This window comes from Chiroxiphia lanceolata, chromosome 9 (assembly GCF_009829145.1).
Source record: "Chiroxiphia lanceolata isolate bChiLan1 chromosome 9, bChiLan1.pri, whole genome shotgun sequence".
NCBI classification, from domain to species: Eukaryota; Metazoa; Chordata; class Aves; order Passeriformes; family Pipridae; genus Chiroxiphia; species Chiroxiphia lanceolata.
The window spans coordinates 17,295,516-17,317,688 of NC_045645.1; the positions used below are offsets into that span (position 1 = coordinate 17,295,516).

The window sequence follows — 22,173 nt, forward strand, 5'->3', positions numbered from 1 at the left end:
CTTGCACAGCTTCAGCTGAGGGTGAATCATAGCAGAGAATTAAGACTGAAAATACTTGAACTTCAAGGTCTTTCCCCCTCTGATCGAGACAACCATACTGACTAGTACTAAAAAAACCTCGTCTTGTGGCAAAGCTGACTTTATTAATTTAGATCTCTACATTTTTTAAGTCACCATATATCACTGATTTAGTCTTAGCTTAATTCTCTTCCAAAAAATGAAAATTTAAAGAACAGTATTTTGCCTTGGAAGTGGTATAAGTCACAATTTAGTATTTTCTCTTCACTTTCTTTTTTTTAAGCACAAACAGGAGCTCCTTATCTTGAAATTTCTCTTTATTTTCCTCAAATGTAAAAGCTGACCTTGACAGCAAACAGCTATAAAAACCAATGAGATCATAAAAGGTACTGACACATCACAACTGAAGAATGAGTCGATGAGTTGAGATGTTCTAGACTGATCATTATATTTTCTATTAATGCATGGGAAAATAAACCAAACATCTGCTGTTGAGATCCTAATTTCACATGCTACAATTAAGTGCAGCAAAATGTGACTGCTCAAGTTTTCCTGTGCTTTGATGGGACACAACAAGGCATCTCTGAGCTCGGCCACATACTGTTTTCAATTCAGTTGGGCAACATAATACATTTATCTCAATGCAGCAAAAAATCTGAATTTCTCAGAGGTAGTTGCGGACTTCAGCATGTTTATTTGTGGAACAATCTGGTATTTCATAAGAATTGTAATTCCTACTAAAACCAGGAATTAATCTCATCTAATTACACAAACTGATTTTGCTTAAAATGATACGTTTCAAAAACTTAAAAATATGACAGCTTCACTTCATACCATCCTATTGTTCATATCATCCCAGGCCCTTTGGCATTTCACAGAACCCACACCATTTGGCCCCAAGGTTCACACCTTACTTCATTTGACCACCAGCTATTTCCATACCTACAGCCCCTTTCTCTTCAGTAAATGCACCCCAGTTGCCTACCATCCAAACTTCTTAATATAGCAGTTCATCAGATTCAGCTAATGCTAAATCTGCATACTGGAACACATGCATTCAAATCTATTTTAAATGCTGCAAATCTCTTTAAATAGAACCTTATTTTTAAAGATCCCAACTGTAATTTCTTTCTACATAAGAGGTTTTATTTTTTACCCTCCATACAGCAAACACTATTAATGTTTCTGTTTCTCTAGAGACTATATGGATTAGACTAAATGGAAAGTTGCCATGACAACATCACTGTTATTTTAGGTATCAGAAATTCGTGCCAAGTTAAACAAAGGGCATGCATGGTCAATAATAAGTTTTCTAACTGTTCTGACAGTAAACGATAAAGCCCAGTGTAATTTAAAAGGTTTTAGAAGAATTAAGCCTTATGCTTAAAACAGGAATGAAAATTAATTACAGCACAATAGAGCATCTTTAGCACTCTATTGTGATGATAACTTCTGAGAAGTCAATCTGATCAGTCACTTTTTCAGCATGCCCAGAAGACTGAGCCCCACACCTCTGTTCAGAAATGGACAGTCAAAAGGCTAAATCACTGAAGGAGATAGAAGGGGGCATCTGTTCCCAACTTTTAAGTGCCTCCATTGAAGTTTGAAAGCTAACAGGCCAGAAGATCCTTCACATCCTTCCTCATTGCAAGTGCTCCAGAAAACCTATACACAAATACACAGTGACTTACAGAGCTGACACGATAGTAGTCAAAGAACAATTCACACATAAATCTTAATAAAAAGATTTAAATGCTTAAGTGTAGTTCACAAATCCTCAAGTAGTCAGATATCTCACATGACTACAATTCCCAAGTCACTCAGAGACTTCTGTAAGTGGGGCTGAAAATGTTTATAAAGGCTTTTCCTGTGCATATAGCACATATAATGCATTTTTGAAGATTCCTTCCAACCCAAACCATCCTATGTGTACATGATTTTGTGTATCTTGCAAATAAAAAAATTCTAAAATACGAGGTAAAATCCAAAATTTTCTGAAGTCCTTAAAAAGACTGGGCTCCTGAGCACAACTGCCTATGTTTTTACTAAGTCTGTGGAAAAAGTTAGGTCTGATCAGTTAAATTCTGAAAACTTGAAAGTTTGCTAAAATTCTCTTCAGCAAGTCCAAAACCAGGGCATTTTTAACTCAGTGCCTAAACATAAAGACAGTCAGCTTCAGGTTCATAAAACAGCAAGTTGTTTAAGATTCTCTCTGAGACAATGGTAAATTCTAAAGGTGTTCTTCAGAAGAGAAACACAGTGTACCCTACCATGATATAAAAACAAACACTTCTAAACAAAAACGAAAAACATTACTGACTAGCACACTGTTACTGAAAAAGAGCACTTACCTTGACTCTGATAACAGACTTACGATGATAAAAGCAGCAAAGTGCTGCAATCAGCATTTGAAAAACATTATAATCCTTCGGCATTTTCAGTTCTGCTCTTTGTGGTTCCTCAAGACCGAAGATAAACAGTCACTCCTAGCAGTTTTCTGAGGTTTAAGCAAGCTCTTTAGTATCACCACTGCCTACCAGAGCCACTACACCCCCCTACTCACATATCAGTGCAGGACACTTTCCACAGCTGAAGCTGATACTATCAATTCAGTGACCGCTGGCACACTCGCTTCCAGCATGCCATAGAGAGAGTGCCAGAATCCTCATGTGATCTGCTTCACTCACCAGTGAAATCCTAGCTCCTCTATCTTGGTATCCTCTGGCTCAGAGATGCATTTAAGCCAACAGCACGAGGCAAACTTCTCGATGAGTTACAATACCTGGCTGTCTCCCTGTGCTGGTAAAGGCTTAATCAGTTGCTCCAGCTCAATCATGCAACATCTCTGCCTGCACCATCAATAATATACACATAAAAGAAAAAAAAGAAGAGGAAAAGCAGGTGACTACTGTTTGACGACTGTAAGAATTATATCCTCTGAGCTTCGGTAACCAAGTAAAATGATAAATCTGTTTATTTTTAATTAGGAAGCTTCTGGCAAACAGTCCTTGGAAAAAATAGCAAGAAAACCAACCCTATCAGCACAGTCAGTATTAGTGGTGCAACCAAGGTACCTTTAGCATTGAAAGCTATCAGTGGACAGCTTTAGCTTGGTGATAGTCCCCTGGGATTGTGCAAAGTGCTCGAGAAAGAACTGAATTCATGAACAGGTCTGATGCCTTTGATTCTACTTCCTTGTACAGCATAGTCCATAGCTTATTGACTTGTCAGCAAACTGCTCATCAGCAAAGACTGTCCTACAAACCTCAAGGCCCTCTCAAGAACCACTGCAAAAAACAGCTGTAAGAGACAAGACATCACCTTGATAGCAGCCCAGTTAACAGACTTGGTGAAAGGAAACAAGATGGACTGGATTGAGGGGTACAGGAAAACCTGTAGCACTTAGGAAGGAGAAACTTTGAAGAGATCAATCACTTATTACTTGGGTGGTACCAAAAAAATCCAGAAGTCACAGATATTTCAGATTTTAGATTGGGAATAAATTAATCCCAAAACATGGGTAAAATGAATAGTCACTTGTCTTTTTCATCAGCAACAAATATATTAGATAATTAAGAGGGCACATACATTAAATGCTTATTGATGTCCTCAGGTATTACTTGCAAGGCAATACTTCTCACCTAATTATACTTCCTTCCTACACTGCCTGAACAATGTGAAGTGCCCTCAGTGCCTGCACCCAGCAATGGAACTTGGCACATAAACCAAGCAGCAGCACTGAGCAGAAAAAGGACATAAAATATGCACTGTCTTTCAAGGGAAATGGGATATAGAGTGCCTATCCAAAAAGAAAAGGAAATCGCAGGGTTAATAACAAGGAAAAGAAAGGGTGATGTGTAAAGTTCTCTTTCCTGTCTGACTACCTAAGGTTTGCAGGTACCTAGCACCAAATTACTAAAACCAGAATGCTCACAAAGCTGGTCAGACTACTTGGGATGTGTAGGAGATGCTGTGCCTGTGATTCTTTTGAGAAAAGGAAAACAATGTTGGAATAAAAGAACAGAATATTAAATGGTCTGTAAAATGACAAACCTGGCAAGAAAAAGGATAAAAGACTGGTCAGAAAAGAAGCTGAAAATACTGACTTTGTAGATGGAGTCCTGCTGTAGAGCTGGGGAGAGGAAATGCCTATCCAGGTAGTTTATGACAAACTCAAACAATGAATGAGTAGATAATATGACTGTGAAACTACCCCACTCTTCTCTTTGCTCTGTGCTGCAGCATATTTTAATTTGAGTTCTTTTTCCACTTTGAGGAAATCCACAGGACTGCTTCAGTAGGTAGTCAGAGAAGAGAAGATTAAAAGATACCCTATAGAACTCCAAACACAAAAGCCTCAACTGTGATTCTTCTTTCTGGTCTGAAGCTTTTTGATACTGTGGCAGGACATCTCATCAAGGACTGTATTTTTGAAGAATTCATCAAAAGTTCTCATAATAACACCCTAATCCAATTTTAAAAAGGGAGGGGGGGAGAAGAGGGGGAATGATAAAAAGGGAAAGGAAAATGAAGACTACATCAGTCAAGGTATTTTTTCTTTATAATGGTGACAAGACAGCATTAGTATCACTGCACAACACACTAAGGTTTCACTTGGAATATCACAAACAAAAACTATCAAGACAAGCAACTCAAACTGCAGCAGGGGACAAGAAGGGCTATTAGGACAACTGATCTATTTTTGGCGGCAGAAACAACTTGATTTAGCAATGCAAAATAAGGTGGGACACTTCTGTTCTGAAAAGAATTAAAAGTTCCAAAAAGTAGTTCTTTATGGGGTTAAAAAAAAAAAGGCAAAATCTCCCTCCTTCAATGGGAATAGCACAGCTTAATATGGAAAGCAAATTTGGCCTAATAGGTATTCAATGTGGATGTGGCTATTTTTAATTTGAAAGGTTTGCTACTAAACAGTTTTGAAAAAAGTTTAGGTGTTACACTCCCAGCTCAACATGAACAGCAGGGTATAAATTACAAATGGTAATTGCCAGCTCCTTATTTCCTGTCTGTAATGAAGTAAAGAATCAAAAATTATGTATGTTGTGAGAATGCCAGAAATAATGAAACTTAAAAAATAATACTGTACAATTTCATATAACAGCTGTAGCTTTTTATCAACAGTATAACTTATAGGAAAGAGGATACTTTATTTAGATAGAGAATTTAATTTTTTAAAAACTATACTAATGGGATTTTTCTTTTTATTAAAGGTTAACGTGACTTCTGCCCACATAGTTCAATGGATGGCAACCTTTACGTGATACTGGGATGCAGCAGTATGAAAATTAAGATTAGTGGAAGGAATCTCAAAGAGTATGTGAGAAAGCTCTGGGAAATAGTATGGTATTTCCTGCACTGATGGCTATCATGGAGCTGTTTTCAGCCAGCATGATTGAGGACAGCCTTCAGGCTGCTCCAAATTATGCTTCATACATAGGTAAGATTTACATTTTTAATTACTGACTCAGAGAAACAGAGGATGGTTTGGCCACATTGTCACTCTCCTATCCTTCAATTTTTTGCTGGTACTTCAGGTTCTTAAGACTCTGCACATGAGAAATAAACCAGCTGTTTCTTGTAGCTTAAAAACATCAAACACAGTCCTTTTGCTAAGTCATCTGTTATGATGTATTTCTAATGCTCTCCAGCACCAAAAGATCAACCATCAGCTTTATTTCTTTGTTTTCAAAGATTCTTACCTAGAATCTTAACATGTCTGATAATCCCTTCATCTGTTTCTAAGGATGGTTGGCTAGAGTATTTTTGATAATTTCGATAACTAAGCTTATTAAGAAAAGATTTCTAAGTTCACAGAATTCAAGGCCACATGAGATCAAGGACACTTGAACATATATTCTGTGCCGAGTTCCTAATAGTCTATCAGGAAGAAAAAATAAGTAGTCTCTGCTAACCCCATCTGTTATTACAAAGTCTCTAGAGTTATTTAGGATGTTTTCATGGTCTGGTTTAAATTACAGTTACTCAGCGTTCCCTTGACAGACCTAAACTCTGTCCAGCTCCACTCACAGCACAGGAGTTCAAGGTCCTTACACGGGATGGTGTGAACCTGTTCAGGGGGAATCCTCTTGGGCTGCTTTAGTTGTACAGGTTAAACAAGATAAAATGTAGGAATAATTGCTTTTGCAGGTGTTGGTTTCTTTTTATCTCATCACCAAAAAAACCCAAAAAACCCCTTATTTGGCTTTAAAGTTTTAAGTGGCTAAAGTAAAGCAACCAAACTCCATACAAACATAAATGCTTGAAAATTCACAAGTAGTCTGAAGTTATCAAAACAGTCTGCAGAGCTACAAGAAGTTATTTTGAACCAAATAGTAGTCATGCTCAGGGAAATGCTTATAATTCATATACAGAATTATTATGATTTCATATTAGAGAAAGAAAAATAATTTCAGGCTAAATTGGATGAAGGAATTGGTGGCTTGCCACTTTACTTTGTACTACATCAACAAATCATTTAAGCATTCAAATCAGCCTAACAGTATTCAGTGAAATACATGTAATGCTTTAGATTTCACTCCACTAAATGAAAGTAAACAGTCCAGGCAGGAAGCCAGCTGTAAATGAAAGAAGGCATGGTGTACTGTACAAGGGTCAACAGCATCCATCTGATTTGATGCAGCACGCAGCCAATCCAGGGCACTCGGCTCACTGTTGCTGATCGAATGACGTCAGATGGAACACAGACGTGTCCCGTGGTCACACAGTGAACATGCACAGCCTAACTATGGGTTTGAGTCTCCTATGCCTGCAAAATGGCACCTGTAAGGTTGTAATAAAGTCCAATATAAAAAAAATTTGAAAGAAAAAAAAACAAAAGAAAATCAAAGCACTTAAATCTTCAGTTGAAACTTTGTTTAATACATGTTTTCTCTATAACTAGTTATTTGTTCTTTTTAATTGAAGGAAAAGTCAGGAAACAGGGGACAACTGTTAAATAATTTGTCCACACAAACATCTTCACAATGCCCACTATCATTCAGGTTTTGTACTAAATCCTTCAGATAAGGCCCATGACCTCTAACAATATTCCATGGGGGATGCCTCCAAACACAGGTAGTGCCCAACTGTTTACAGCTGAACACCTTTTAAAGTGTAGAATAAGTGGAAGAAAGTGGATGACAACACTGTCAGAGAGTGTAGCTTACTTTTATCTGTTCCTAACTCAAACATTTACAGGTTCATGAAGTCCCACCACCCAGCTCATGTCCAACCATTCCTGTGTCAATTCTTAACAGAACTGACTCTTTCACGTTCTCCTGTATAATCTCACTTCCTGCAAGCTGTTGTTGGTGCAGCTTCTAAACATAAATCAACAGACAGATCTGCAGTTGTAATTCCACTTGTTTGCATTGCACAGGTGTGGTATGGGAGAGGTCAGTGTAATTTCTTCCTTCTCTCTATCGTGGTTCCGTGAGGCAGGCTCAGAAATACACTGCAGTTGTACAGGAATAGTGAGAAAACAGAATTTGCATATATTTAGTTTACACTGCTGCTTGAATAAATCTCTTTGAAAATCTGCCTCATATAAAAATCCAGATTGGCAGCTACAAGAAATAAATGCCCAATCTCCTTATGAGCTTCCCATTAGGTTCTAATTTGCACTTTAAGACATCCAAATACTTTTGAAATTTGTATGCTCTAGTTATAAAAGATCAGATCTTTTCAAAGTCAACTGGTAGTATGTCTGGCTTTCCTACTAGCCAACTTACTATTATGCATTCACCAGCAGGTTTTACTGATCCTACCAAAAACTAGCATACATATTCTTGAGCTCCATCTACTGTTTGCCAACCCACGTACAAACAGGAAACAATTTTGTTATGTCCCACCTGTATTTAACTCAATTTATTCCTTAGATTGGGAAAATAAAAAGTTTTTGAAAAGGCATGAATTTCCTATTTTGTTCAGAATTAGTTCACAGTTTATGGCTAATACTTTCTTTCCTGCTGACTTAGCTGTCATTAGTCGAACTAGCTTTGGTGGTCAGCATACAAGAGCTCTCTCTCACACACAAAGTAAGCCATTAACACGATTGCTAACTTCAGACTTCTGTTTTTGAAAGCCTCCCAGCCCTATCAAAGTAAAGTGCTTTTTGTATGAGATTTACACCAATTTCAAATAGAATTCAAAGATGAAAAAATTCTGCTACTTCGCCAGGATAAATGGTCAATTTTAAAATATCAGTTATTTATCTAAAACTCTTGAATGCTCTAAAATACTTTCCCTTTATCCAAAGAACGTATATTTCGGATGTGTAGCACTCAAAGCTTACAAGTCACTTAGGCTCTGTCTGAGCTCAGCTTTTCAAAAGTCCCTTTCTATGTTTTATTAACACAAAGATTTGAGGACATGAAGGCAAATTACCTCTGGGTATTCTAGACAGCCATCATAACATTATACTCCATTATTTGTGGAGATGTTCTTATTTTCTAGAAGTATCTGACATACAAAAACATCAGACCACCCTGTTCCTTTGACAGTACATATCAACAGATGTTACCACAGCTGAAATGTCCCAATGCTCCTTCTGCTGCACCCTCCATAGGCTAAAGTCTATCTAAACAGTGTGTCTCCAAAAAGAGGCAAGATGTACAGATCACACACAATGTTCCAGTCTTACTCTAATTATTATCTATTAACACAGCTCTGAGGGATTACGAGCTTTACGTCCCTAGGTTTTACCAGTAAAAGGACCCAAAATGCTTAATAATAATAATAATAATAATAATAATAATAATAATAATCTGCTTTCCACACACTGTATACTCACTCCCCCTTGTGGTTCACATGCTTATAGACACTGAAAGATCAACTTTAGTACACTGTTGCATGAACGAGTTAAATATAAATATTTTCATGGCCCAGTCAGTTCTTGCTATTAGTCCATCTTCTAAACTATGAAAGAATCCAACACCATCAGTAACATAGTTCCTGTGGAACAATCCTGAAAGCCCAAAATTAACAGAAAAATAAGTATTCCAAGAGACACAACTCAGCAACAGTTACAAAAACAGAAAAGATGGTAAATTGTAGTCAGATCTTTGATGTTATTAATTGTTAAACACCTCATGAAAACAAATAAAATTATGTGTGGCACTCATGCATTTTCTACATATACAGACCTACTCACACATGTATATAGAAGAAAACTGTAAGGTGTAAGAATTCCAGCTTATGCCATCTTACAAACAAGACTTGATAGCAGTTACTGATCATCTAACAAAGGGACTGAAAACGTCAACTAAGTAGCTACTGCCACCGGTATTACTACTGGTGCCAAGGAAATAAGTACAAATTATATAATTTTATAGGTTTCAACTCAAAACGTGGTGCAATCTCAGTGCATGCAGTGGCTTTTGATGACTCCAGATCAAACATCATTTAAGAGTGAATGAGTAACAATAACTCAAGCAGAATACAGACATTAACAGGGTCAAATCCATGACAGGACACGATGTAAGATTAACCATTAAACAGAGAGAATGCTTGCTGCTCTATGAATTATCTGCATTCTATATTTACCAAAGCATACACAACACTTCAGAAGATGTTCTATAAGATAAATATCCTAAATTCCATTTCAGCATCAGGAGAAGGGAATGCAAGAGCCATGGCTAAAAGACTTTACAATAAAAGTCAGAATAATTAGAAAGCCACTCTCCACTGGACTCAATTCATATAAGGATTATCATGCACAAAGAAAAAAAAAATCCCTCCTCCCAATATGCTAAAAAAACCCCCAACAAACCCACAAACAAAAACTCCAACGAAGGAAAAAAAACAAAAACCATTCATCAAAAACCCCACTACAGATCTTAAAGCTAATAAGGTCATTCAGGAATTGGGGGCAGGGAAACAGCAAAAAACTCCAAACAGTAATAAGCTAACTTGGATTCTCTCTACTAGGGAAACATGAACTAGGACAGTACACTGAGGGTACACTGTCTTGCAGAGCTGTAGAATCCCTCTTCCTGCACAGTTCACTGCAAACATCAGCTTAGATTTTATCATCACTTTGCACCCAATAGATTACAGAACTGCTGACTCAACCATATTTTCAGAGATGAGCCTGTTGGTCAAACAAAATTCAACATTAGAAAATACTCAAACTTGGGTGTAAGATTCCATCACTAATTATGGATAACTGCATTATATCAAATAAAACAAGTTTTCTTTAACTCCAAATAAACAGGGCAAGATTCTCACCCTGATTTTAGGGGAATTAACTACTTAAGAGCTTCTAAATTTTAATTACACATGTATCCCCTTAAGTCTTTTGCATTTTATACTTCGCTGATGAAATAAGGATATTTTAGGAATAATTATCATACTTGAAGATATCATTTTCCTTTCTAGGTAGAGAAAGGGCACAAGTTGTAAGAAACAAGCCCAGTATATGGCTGAAGAAAAAATTCTACTACCTGAAATTTTACTGTTACCAGAATAGGATTAAAAGTAAACGACAAGATGCTTTGTCCAACTTCTTGCAACAGCCAAAACTTATCCCACTAGAAAATTAAATAAAGGTAACCAACAGAAGACAGATGGACCAAAAACAAACAAAAAAAAAGGCAACAAACCCCGACCAAACAAAAACCAACCAACCAAAAAAGCCCCACCTCTATGTGCAAAATATCCCACTTTAGGAAAAACTTTTCCTGGTAACAATGAAAATACCATTAGACCACTTTGGTTTGCAAGGTAGAACAGATTATCTTGGGAGGCTATGGAATCTCTTTTGTTGGAGGTTCTGGACTAATCAGAACACCTATTCTAACAATCTCAGTGACACACTGACAAAAAAAATTCTCAAGTTCCCTCAAGACCTACTTCTGTAACTTAATGACAGAGAGGAGGGGAAAAATTCCACCCCATTATGGGCCTCTTGAGAAAAAAAGCAACAAACTTCCGAAAGTGTTTTAACTACAAAAGTTACAACGAAATTATTATGAAAAATGTGATTTTAACAGCCATTATTTGATTAAAAAAATATCGAGTTACAGTGTTTCTTCTCCAGCAGAGGGCAGCGTATAACCGGCAACCACTCATCAAGAATCAAAGCGGAAGTTTTTATCAGACAGAAAATTACACGTATTTAATATCAGATTGGCTCTAACAGAATCTTATATTTCTGAATTACACAGCTTGTATACAAGAAGCAACTGCTATGGAATGATGTTGTGATATTTTAGCTTCAGTTCCTGCTAAGCTAGAAACATGAAATAAAAGTAAGTATCTCTGACTGAAACATTACTGACAGCATTGATGATCTTTGAGTTGGATGACAAATCTGTAATGACAAAGAGATGTGTAAAGTCCAAGTCAGTCACATGGGCATACTCTTTTTCTCCTCAACAAAATACATTCCATCTGATAATTCCACCTTCGGTGATACTGTTGCTCTTGCTGCACTTGCAGAAAGTGTAGGAAAAAAAATCCTCAAACTACCATAAGGATTCAAAAAGAACCTCCTGATGGTGTGGTGCCTCAGCATCAGGCATTCCTCCCAGCTCAGGTCCTTTATGCACAACACTGTCAGACAACGCAGAAATCCCACAGACTTTCTGCTCACAAGTCACAACTCGCATCTCAACGGGCAAGTCTCCGCAGGAGAGCGATACGCGGCATGAACAGGAATATACTGCAGTTGGCAACTTTTCCAGTGAGGTGGGGATTTCTCTAATATATTTCCACATCTAAAAAAGGCTGCTTGCAATGTAATTTCATTGTCATCAGGAAGAATTGTTTCCCAAACTGTGGCTACTTGTCATGCTGACACAGATTTTTTCCCAACCTTTCTCAAATAGACATACACACATAAAAACTTTACTTTTGATAATTCTCTTCCCATGGTATTTTCTTGGCATAGCCAAAAGAACAACGAGAGTCAAACACCCACACATATTGGCATCGACAATATTATGAATTTGTGCAATTAACTACACAAACTGTGCATCAATAAACATCATCACCTGATCCAAGTTTCCTAAAGTTGAATTAAACCCACAAAACATTGTCCTATCTTGCAAAGCTACAGATAATGATCAACAACCTGGAATGTCATCAAAATTTTATTTTCACTTGCATTAACCAAAGCAATGATAAATGACGGTAACTTTTATGACAGTTTGCTTTCTAACAAAATCAAGGAGCTGTAAAAATAGGGAAAAAATGAACACCATGGGGCTGAGACAAACAACAATCCTTCAGCAGAACTTCACAAGAGAATGTTTTTCTGCAGCTGTAACTTCCTTAGGGCAGCAACGGTTTTTCCAAGTCCAAATCTAAATATAAACTTCCCTCATGACCATGCTGAGCAGACAATCAGCCATAAATTTTGTAATTTTCCACTAATGGATTAAAATACAACTCTAAACCCTCAGGCCATAGAAATACTCATCAACTCATCACTGATATGTATTTCTATAATTATTAAGCACTATTTCCACGGGAAATGCTCGAAAGGTTTCCATGAAAGGAAGAGAGAAATCTAGTTGGTTTTTTTTTCCTTTTTGCCCTGATATAGCTTCAATGATCACAGCACAGACTTCTATAAAAAGAACCTAAAGTATTTATAGTGAATAGGAATGGGACAGAAAGCTATCTTTAGTTCATATGAATTTGATCAAAACAACTCACAAAAAGTTCTCTGACACACTCAAATCTGCAAGCACTTGATTCTTTCTCCCCTGCTGCAGGAGTCTGTTCTGTGGATGTGCAGACTCAGGGTGTGGGAAGAACCTGCAGAGACTACCAATGGATCTATTATTTGGCTCATAAAACGTGTAAAAATCTCACAGAATGTACAACGTGCTATTGTGTCCCTAAATCTCTTTCATGACATGGGTAGCAGCCTGACTCAAAGCAGTCTGGCCTGTTTTCACTTCTACCATAAAAGGTTTTTTTGAAAGAGCCATTTAACTGTGACCATGGTTTCAGCAGCACTGCAAAGACAAAGGAAGGGCTGAAGCCATATGGACACTTCAGTACTCCGACTCCAGCAAATCAGTACTTTTTTCCTCCCGTTTAGAACTTGCTTTTGCATGATTAGCTCTCTTTATGTATCGAATGAACCAATACATCAATATTCAAGGTGTAGTAAACTACACTGTCATTTGTGAGCTGTAATTTAGATTACAGAATGAGAAACCATAGTGCATCTATAGAGAATTCTCAAAAAAAAAGTGCAGTATAACTAGTGCTTTTCTGTCTTGTATCTTGAACAGAATAAGACAGCAGAAAAAACAGGTTTCTTTGCCTTTCCTCTGTTCAAAGTATTTCTGAATACAAGGATTTATTTGTATTACTTTGAGTCACCAGATTCCAGCAAGGAAAGGTTTGTTAAAAAGCAAATTGATACACTCAGCTTCAAAGTACCATGAGTTTCAGTAGTCACTACTGCCACAACAAACATGATGATATACTTTTCACTGTGAACCAGCACACTGAATCAAAACCAGAACCATGTTACTCTTCCTCAAGCCTGAATGAATTCTCCACATTCTATTTACAGCAGAGTCCAGTTTTGAAGAGATGCTGATCACTCCCCAGCAGGAGCACATTCTAAACAAGTATTATCTTTTTTATGGGACTCCAGAAACTCCAGTAGCATGTTTGCATCACTGCAGAAACAGTGCTAATTTGCAACTATGAAGCTTCAGGGTCTGCTCTGTGCCCAGCTTTGTTTTGTAAAATTACTTTTTAAATCTAGCTAGTTTAAAACTAGCTGCTTGCTTTGAAGGAGAATAGGTATGACTGCGCAGCCTGATAAAGTGGATCAGTTATGAGAATGGCATCTATTTGATCACATTGGATCTTTCAAAACAGTCACCTACAATTAGTGTGTCAGGGAGCAACAGGAGTGGGGTTGCTCCCTAAGGAATGGTGATCTGGGGGCACAGGGAGGCCAAAGTGCTCACCAACAAGGTGCAGTCCCACAGCACCAAGATGCAAGCAAGGTGAGCAGGGTGATGACACAACAGGTCCTATCACATTCCACTGAGCCTCAGGCAAGACAGGTAACAGGTCTAAGGTCCGTCCAGGGCTTCCCACACAGCACTTGAGAAACAGGACTAGGGGTAGGCACACCTAAACAACTCGGGCAGGGTTTGAAGGCTCCAGCCTGGTGGAGCTTTTGCTGGGTGGGCGTGGGTGGAGGTCCTAAGTGAGGCTGTCCAGAACACTTAGAAACGAGTGCCCTCAGGGCCTGACAGTACAGTTTGTTTGCCAGGACTGTAACTCCTGGGAAGACTCACCAGCAGCCAAACGTAATTTTGTACTGCACCAGCAGTACAACTTAAATTTGTGCCATGTATTACTTTCAGGATAATGCAATTTTTAACAAGGCAAATTAATCCAAAGTTTCTCTTCTCTTCACAGTTTGAAAAGCAACATGAGAATCAGTATCATGACTGTGTACAATTAGTTTCAGCATTAGTTCTTACGTATGACTGGTACATCATATGTGCTTCACACTCAAGTTTATGTTTCCAGTCAGTAAATTGACAATTTTCTGTTGAGAGACAATCCTAACTGTATTTTCCTGTGCATCAGAAATACAAATCTGTCGCTCAGAACTTCAGTATCCTAAATCAGCAAAATATGGTTCCCACTAAGTGTTCTTGTTTCTCCCTCTTCTCTTACTATCTCTTCTTCACTTAAAGGCATTTTTTTCACCACTTAAACAACATCTGTCAAAGCCTGCCCGCTTGTTCAAACTACATATGCACAGACTATATATCAAAGAGGCTTGTGCGAAGGGCAATGGTGGTATAAACACTGTGAGATGCTACAGAAATCTATTTTTTCAGCACGAGTAGGTTAGTGTTCTACAGTTTATACCTGACTTAACGCTGTCATTATAATTTATTCAAGGATCTCAAAAATTTATAAACACTAATATAATAGTTAACATAAGGTAAGTTATAGAAGACAATGAACACATACTTGCTGAAACTTGAGCCAACAAAGGGAGTCCAAGATCCTGTTAATATGAATTCAGGCACATCTTTTACAGTTAGAGTTAACTGATAACAAATTATTGATGAGAGTCTTCCTTTAATTATGATCATTTTCTGTGTAAGAACACATTTCTGAAATCAGTTTTGCTAGTAACCCAGACTTTGAAAGACAAAAAAGTGTTTGGGGGAGTTATATTTACTAGAAAACAATTTCTGCATATTCTTCAAAGTTGTAGTTTGAGATTTCTTGTCTAGAATTCCTGTTATAATATCATTGAACTAGGGTCCAAACTCACAGTTCACTAAAGATACAGATATAGACAAGAAAAACTGAAAAAGGAAGAAGAGAAGAGGATAGCAACCCTTATGTTCTCCCTCATATGTCTCTTTTCCTCAGGCTTTCTTCCTCAACATCAAAGTTTTAATAACTAAGCTTAGCACCACTGCTATTGACAAGAGTCCAAGACAAGCTTCTACTAGAAAAGTTGAAAAGATCAGAAACCACATTTATAATAAAGAACTTGCTCCAACAAGACAAGACACACATATTGATGAATTGGCACATGATACCTCTGCCTTCTACTTGGTCATATTATTAAAACCGTAACAACATACTCTGTACAGCATAGTGCAAGATACACAGTAAATTAAATAGAGCAATTAACATGTCCACCACATTGTTGCCTCTGGCATCCCCTCTTCTACAGCACTCTCGAGAAGGCTTTTGGCCTTCTGTCTCTGCTACTTTACCATATCCCAACTTTAGGCTGGGATTGAGGCCAGGGACCTCACAACAGTGAGCTAACTGTTTAGAGCAGAAATCCAGCAGCTGTTCTGAGAGTCCTCCAGCAGTCACTTTTCCACGGACCTTTGTGTTCTGCTCTTCCCCTCCTCTTCTTTGAAACCCTACTTCCTACATCCATCCCAACCCTAGGCAGAAAGTACAGCAGATGACCCTGACACACTTTCAGATGAATTAATTCTCAGCACTTTCCTGTGACAATCCCCTATCAACACATTCTCCTAGTTTTCTTCTTCAATCAATCTGAACCCTAAGATTGGGCACCTCTCCACTTCCCTCAACAATGAACATCCACAGAGGGAATTCCAGCTGCAAAACCCAGACTGGCTCTCAGTCTCTTCCCCTCTTGAACTCTAACCTGTAGCAGAAATTCGGGTGTCGGAGAAATTCAGACTTGCATGAATAGCTACAGAAATATGCTATGTTAAGGATAACCTGTGTTTATCTGACACTTCTCAGAAAACTTCTAAAAGACAGAGAACAAAGCTCAACAATTAGAGAAGCCCATTGTTGAGAGACATGATGTATAAGCCAGATTCTTGTAAGGTTCTGAGAAACAATATTCACTTAAACATGTTGAAAGGTGCTAATTCAGCAGAAATTACAGCATTACAAGATATTGCCAGTACAGAATCACAACCCTAAGGCTTCTTCCAGAGTTTCTATACTGCAAATCCAGGGTTGATTTTTGAATAAAATTTTTGAATGCTCCAGACTATTTTTTATTTACTTTAACAAAGTACACACTCTGATCTTGTACAAAAGGAAAACAGAACTCACAATTTTTCCAGGATTCCAGTTACTTTTTGAACCAGAAGTGAATTTTTAACCATAATGTTAGTAAGTGTATTGCTAAAACCATAAACCTGAACCTGACATTTTTATGCTACTTTCAGATATGTTCCTTTACTTCCCCAGAAATCCATAAGCAACGCACGCAGATTCTTTCAATCTGTTAACAAAAGCAAAAATTTAGGTAGTCACCACATAACTGGTAGTCACCACATAACTGTAAAGAAGCCCCAATATAAAAATGCAACCTACCCCCAAAGCACAATTCCCACAAATATTTCATTGAAGCACTAAGCAAACAGTGTGACATGTATAATCAGTATCTCTGCAGCAAAAGACAGACAGCTGCACTACTTAACTACAAACATCTGGCAGTGACACCAAATAAAATATTTTGAGAGTAAGAAATTGTACCTTACCTTAACATATTCCAAAGTAGGATCCAGAATATTCTGATCTCTGTAAGAAAATGGGGCAAGGAGAGAGGAAGACAGGACAGAAAAACAAACAAACAAAAAAATGGTGAGTCCAAATATAACTTCATACTGGAGATGCCTTCATATGAGCTATAGAGCTACTAGGTCACATTAAAATCTTCATTAAAAGATGTCTGTTAGAGCTACATGGTTTATGCTATCTATCTTTTAACAAATATATAAATCATCCATTTCTTCTAGAAGAACAGGTAGTAGAGTTAATAGTAATTAATTGGGGAATAAAGTTAATTATATCATTTTAAGCAAATCAAAAACAATCTTGCAATTTCAACAGATGGCTGAAACACATGCCACCTAAAATATCTGAAATAAATTTAAGAGAGCTCCCTCAATGACTTCTGAATGTATTTCTTTGCTTGTATGTTTTCCCATTTAAGCTAGTGCTGCTGACAGCAGTGAGAGGGCACTGCTAACAGAAAATAGAAAGTAACACGTTCACTTTTTATATATACAAAGTTCTCAAAGTTATCACCAATTCAGCATCACAATCATTTGAAAGCCACTGCCCTAATTTAAAAAGAAAAGCTCTCATCACAGGTTTTCTGTACAGGCAGATGGCAAAGGGCACAGAAGCCTAAATGAAGAGCTTTGCGATCAATTACAACTATTTACAAAAAATATATGTTTATTTCTATTTCAAAGCACTTTGTATATTTGTTTGAGAACTAGCAGGTCAGAGTTTGCAGTACATGACTGGATATTTGCTACAAAACCTGGGATGACATATTTGATGTTGGCCTTAAATACAAATATACAACAGGCACAAAGAAAAACACACAAACTTACAGAGGGATCAGGCACTTGTTAAAGCAACCAAGTTTGTCACATGGACTACACATACTCTATACATTTAGAACCAGAACCCTGCTTGGTGCAAGTTGTTACAATGATGTAACACTGGAAACCTAATAAGCAGCTTCAGAAATGTAGAAATTGGGTTACACTGAAATGAATTAATCCAGAGAACAGTCTCTAAATTCCCTGTGTTGTTTTGAATGTAACTGCACATGATCTGAAACTATGTTATTATTTTATACTCAGTTTTTAGCCTGGTTCCCTAACAGCTGTTAATCCAGAACACCTATACAGAGGCAAAACTGAGCCTTCCCACCTCTCAGCCCTGGCCATAAAATGACGATACTCAGCTGTTCAGGCTGTCTCATATGTTACTGTTTCACATTATCCCAATATTTATCAAGGATCAAGTTTCATTCTCAGCTTAGTTAAAAAAAAAAAGTTGGAAAATGCAATGGAAATAGAAGTTGGACCATTTTAAACTTTTTCCTATGCAATATAGAAAGGGGAAATTTGGTAACTGTATGAACATAAAATATGCACAAGTATACCAGAGAAAACAGGGGTGAAGCACAGAGGAAAAACAAAAGGAAGTTCCTAAACAGAAGAGACATTTTCATTCTCAACACTTTGCAATTTGACTGGAAAAAAAAAAATCCCATTCTTAATCAGTTCAACAAAGTCATTAAGCATGGCTGAATTCTTCTCACATTCAAATGATCCGTGGGAAGCTGTGCCAGTACCAAGTGCTTTTGAAAAACTTTGCAGTTTAGTTCTTCACTTGCCTGTGGAATCTTTCAGGACAAAGGGTCTACCAGCACTGCATGTACAACACACTCTAAAAGAACAAACCTGCTCACTTCATCAGCAAGCACATTTTGTTAAGGGCTGCATTTACAACCTCCACTGCTGCAGACTAGCCTTGCTAGAGACCCCACTGTTCCCACCACCTGGTACAAGGTAAATGATCCTTAGGACAGATCAAGCCAAAGCAAAATGAAAGAGGTAGAAAAGCTTTAAGATCAAACAGTTTATTTACTGCTACATAAGGCAGGAAATCCAGAAGAGTGTGGGGAAAGAAGTGACCTACATTTTCTTCAGTATCCACACAACAGAAGTGCTTTGAAAATTTTTGGCTTTAGGAAATGGATGGTGTAATGAGTATTTTCACAAGTACTATAATATTTTATCTGGTAAGCTGGCCAACAACAAAATGTATGAAACCCTGCAATTCATCACAAGTACAGGTCATATAGAAAGATGTTCACCTCAGATACCTGTCTCCAAGCAGATCTACTCCTCTCTCTCCCCATCTTCCCTTGTTGTCTAAGCCTTCATTCTGTGTTAATTTTTTGAAGTTATTTTCGACGGACAGTAACTGATGTGCAGCAACTAAGGGTAAAAATTAACTACCGCATTTTCCTTTCATTAGATGCCACCACAATACCATCATACATTATATGCAAAAAACCAGGTTAAGCAGTTAGCTCAAATAACTAGAATTCAACAAAATAAAACTAACTCCTGAATCTCAGCTCTCTGGTAGCAGTGATGATGTGCTTCTTTATGCCATATGCTCCCCGTGAAGGAACGTCATGAACTTTAAAAAAAATATAAAGCACCTCTTTTCCATTTTCTCTCTCAAGGAATCTTAATAAAAAATGGTGAACTCACATTCTCCCTTCTTGTATTAGACTATCTGCAGAAAAAAAAAATTAATATTTTCAGATAACTAGCAGATCTGATGACAGATACTGTTTCTACCATCTCTCAAAATCAATTCAACTAAAGGTTTGATTCAATAATAATTTCTCCATCTTTCATCAGATTTAATTACCTTTCAAGTAATGCTAATGCTTATCTTCATAGTATGCTTGACTTTACAGATGTATTCATTTGCACCTGTTTACCCACAACATTCATGTATTAGAATCTGCACAGAAGTCAACCAGTACTGTGTAAACTGTGGGTTCATGGATTGGATTTTATTTCACATTTTGGATGCTTAATAATCAGATAAGACCTACTTCCATTCAGAAAAAAAGCATATTTAATACAGAAAGATGTCTGTCACCTGGAATAGAGAAGTTTTCAGAACACCTCAAGCCAAGGTGTTGGGTATGCAGTAGGACACACAGTATTGGTTTCATGCTCTTTTCATACTCATTATGTCACAGAAAGAAATTTAAGGGATGCAAACACACTACCACATCTGTTTTGGGTATTCATATTGCTGCCAGACTATAACCTCATTTCATGACAAAACAAAAACCCTTTCCAGCACTTTACTGCTCATAGTAACAAAAAAGAAGAAAAAAAGCACCTGATTTGACACATGCAATTAAGTCATTCTCCTGAGTAGTGTAAATCCTCTCTTCACTCTCTTTCACATGTACAAGTCCGTGTGGAAACTCTAGCAGTATAAATACTCCTCCAATAGTAACTGATCACTAAAAGAAAGCAGTCATCACAATCTGAACCTTCATGATTCTGAGCTTTTCCTAGCCAGAAACAGTCTCTCTAGAGACTGACATCTGTTATCACCTTTTTCTCTGCTGCTTCATCTTCCAGTCGCACAACCCTTTAATCTCTCTCTAGTAATCCTTGAAAATCATCTCAATTTCTTTTCCGTCCAGCGTCAAGACTCTTATTAGAATTATGCACTTTTTTTTCACATATGGGTTTCTTGTTTACACTGACAAAAAAATATACAGAGCTTGCAAGTCAAGAGTGGAGCTTCAGCAATCTCAAAAAAAGACGGAGATGAGACAACAGAAAATGCGGAGTTGTGCTTTTGCTTCCCTCTTCTCCTCCTTCTTCCCATAGCAACATTTTTTTTTGCAACAATGAAGAGCTTGGTGTCATACTGGTTGGAATTGACTGCCTATGAGCAAGTACTGATACCTTTAATCACCGTGAGAACCAACATAACTTCTCAGAAAACAGGGATTATCGCTGTATGTAAACTCCTTCAAGATACAGCTGAAAGCTGACTGAGATGAGAAAAGGGAATGGAATTTGTATGTATTGGATGCTATTCTTCCATTTCCCAATGCTTCTAAATGACGGTCAAATGTGTAGGAAGAACTAAAAGATTAAAAAAAAAGGCCTTTTGAAGTTGTCAGCATCAACAGCCACTGGCTAAAAGGAAAAAAAAAAATCACTGTAAGCAACTGGAATCATATTTCCGGTATGACAAAGTAAATATTGCCATACTGCCAACTTCAAATCTTGCATGGATTTTGAATGAGCAACAAATCATGAAAATTTGGTAGAGAAAACTTCAACATCCAGGTAACTAGTCACTATTCTAAAACATTTTATAAAATTCTCATGTACTGATAATCAATGCTGTAATTGAAAAGCCAAATCCTGGAGTTCAACCCCAGCATAAATTATTCAGTTCAGTGGGTGCAGGAGAATATTTAGAACCTCAGTAACTGAGACATAGTCTATTTTTCAGACTTTCACGTTTGGCCAATAGTTCTCTACAGCACTGCTTCAATAAAGAACCTTTAAGCAGATATCTGTAATCTTTAGCTGTTGATTTTACGAAAACCTCCACCTGTCTACTAACAGTGGATATTACCTCCTCACATTGTTGTTGCTGTAAAGATTCCTGTAAAACGCAGACCTTCACAGACTAAGCCATATTAAGCACCAGCTTCTTCCAGGCCTGTGGCATCTTCATAGACATGTCAGCTACAATTATAAATTAGCTAAAGTTATTAGGTGATAACTTTAATGAAGTTTAAGCACAGATACAACAGTATCATCAGAGATGTCCAAATCCTCACTATCACTCAACTCCCCACACAGATATTCTTACAGCAGTGAAAACTGCTGAATGGCCCTGAAGCAGCTTTTTGCTACTTCACACTTTTATAAATGTACTTGTGGGAAAAACATTAGGACACATTGTCAGTACCTGATGTATGAAAATATGTTCGCTTGTTTAAAGTGACCTTTGCTGGAGACATTTTCAAAAGCATCTCCTTTCTACCACATGGAAAGAGTGATCATGAGAACTACTCAATAGTTCCAATGCCAACGGTGCCGATGAGTAATATGAGTAATATGAGTAAAGACAACAGATGCTCAAGGGGAGCCTGAGAAACCGAAAATGTACCAAGCTGTTGCATGGCTGCTAACACAGACACAACTGCTATAAAATGACCAGATGGGATCAAATGCCTTCTTCGATCTGTGTCTTTGAAATCTCTCCATCTATGTAGATTTTTGAAATACACTGCTACTTAAGTATGAAGGT

General features: G+C 37.4%; 1 protein-coding gene across 7 annotated transcripts in view; it reads right to left on the bottom strand.

Moving 5' to 3' along the window:
- The window catches only part of BCAR3 (BCAR3 adaptor protein, NSP family member), a 91,952-nt gene that overhangs the window by 18,711 nt on the left and 51,068 nt on the right, over positions 1-22,173 (bottom strand). For 6 of the 7 annotated variants that reach the window (XM_032696727.1, XM_032696728.1, XM_032696730.1 and 3 more), the window contains one exon: positions 17,031-17,070. In XM_032696727.1, the coding sequence (XP_032552618.1) occupies positions 17,031-17,070 (40 nt within the window). Of the gene's footprint in view, positions 1-2,369; positions 2,520-17,030; positions 17,071-22,173 lie in introns of those variants that run through there. The other variant, XM_032696733.1, reaches the window with a different exon arrangement.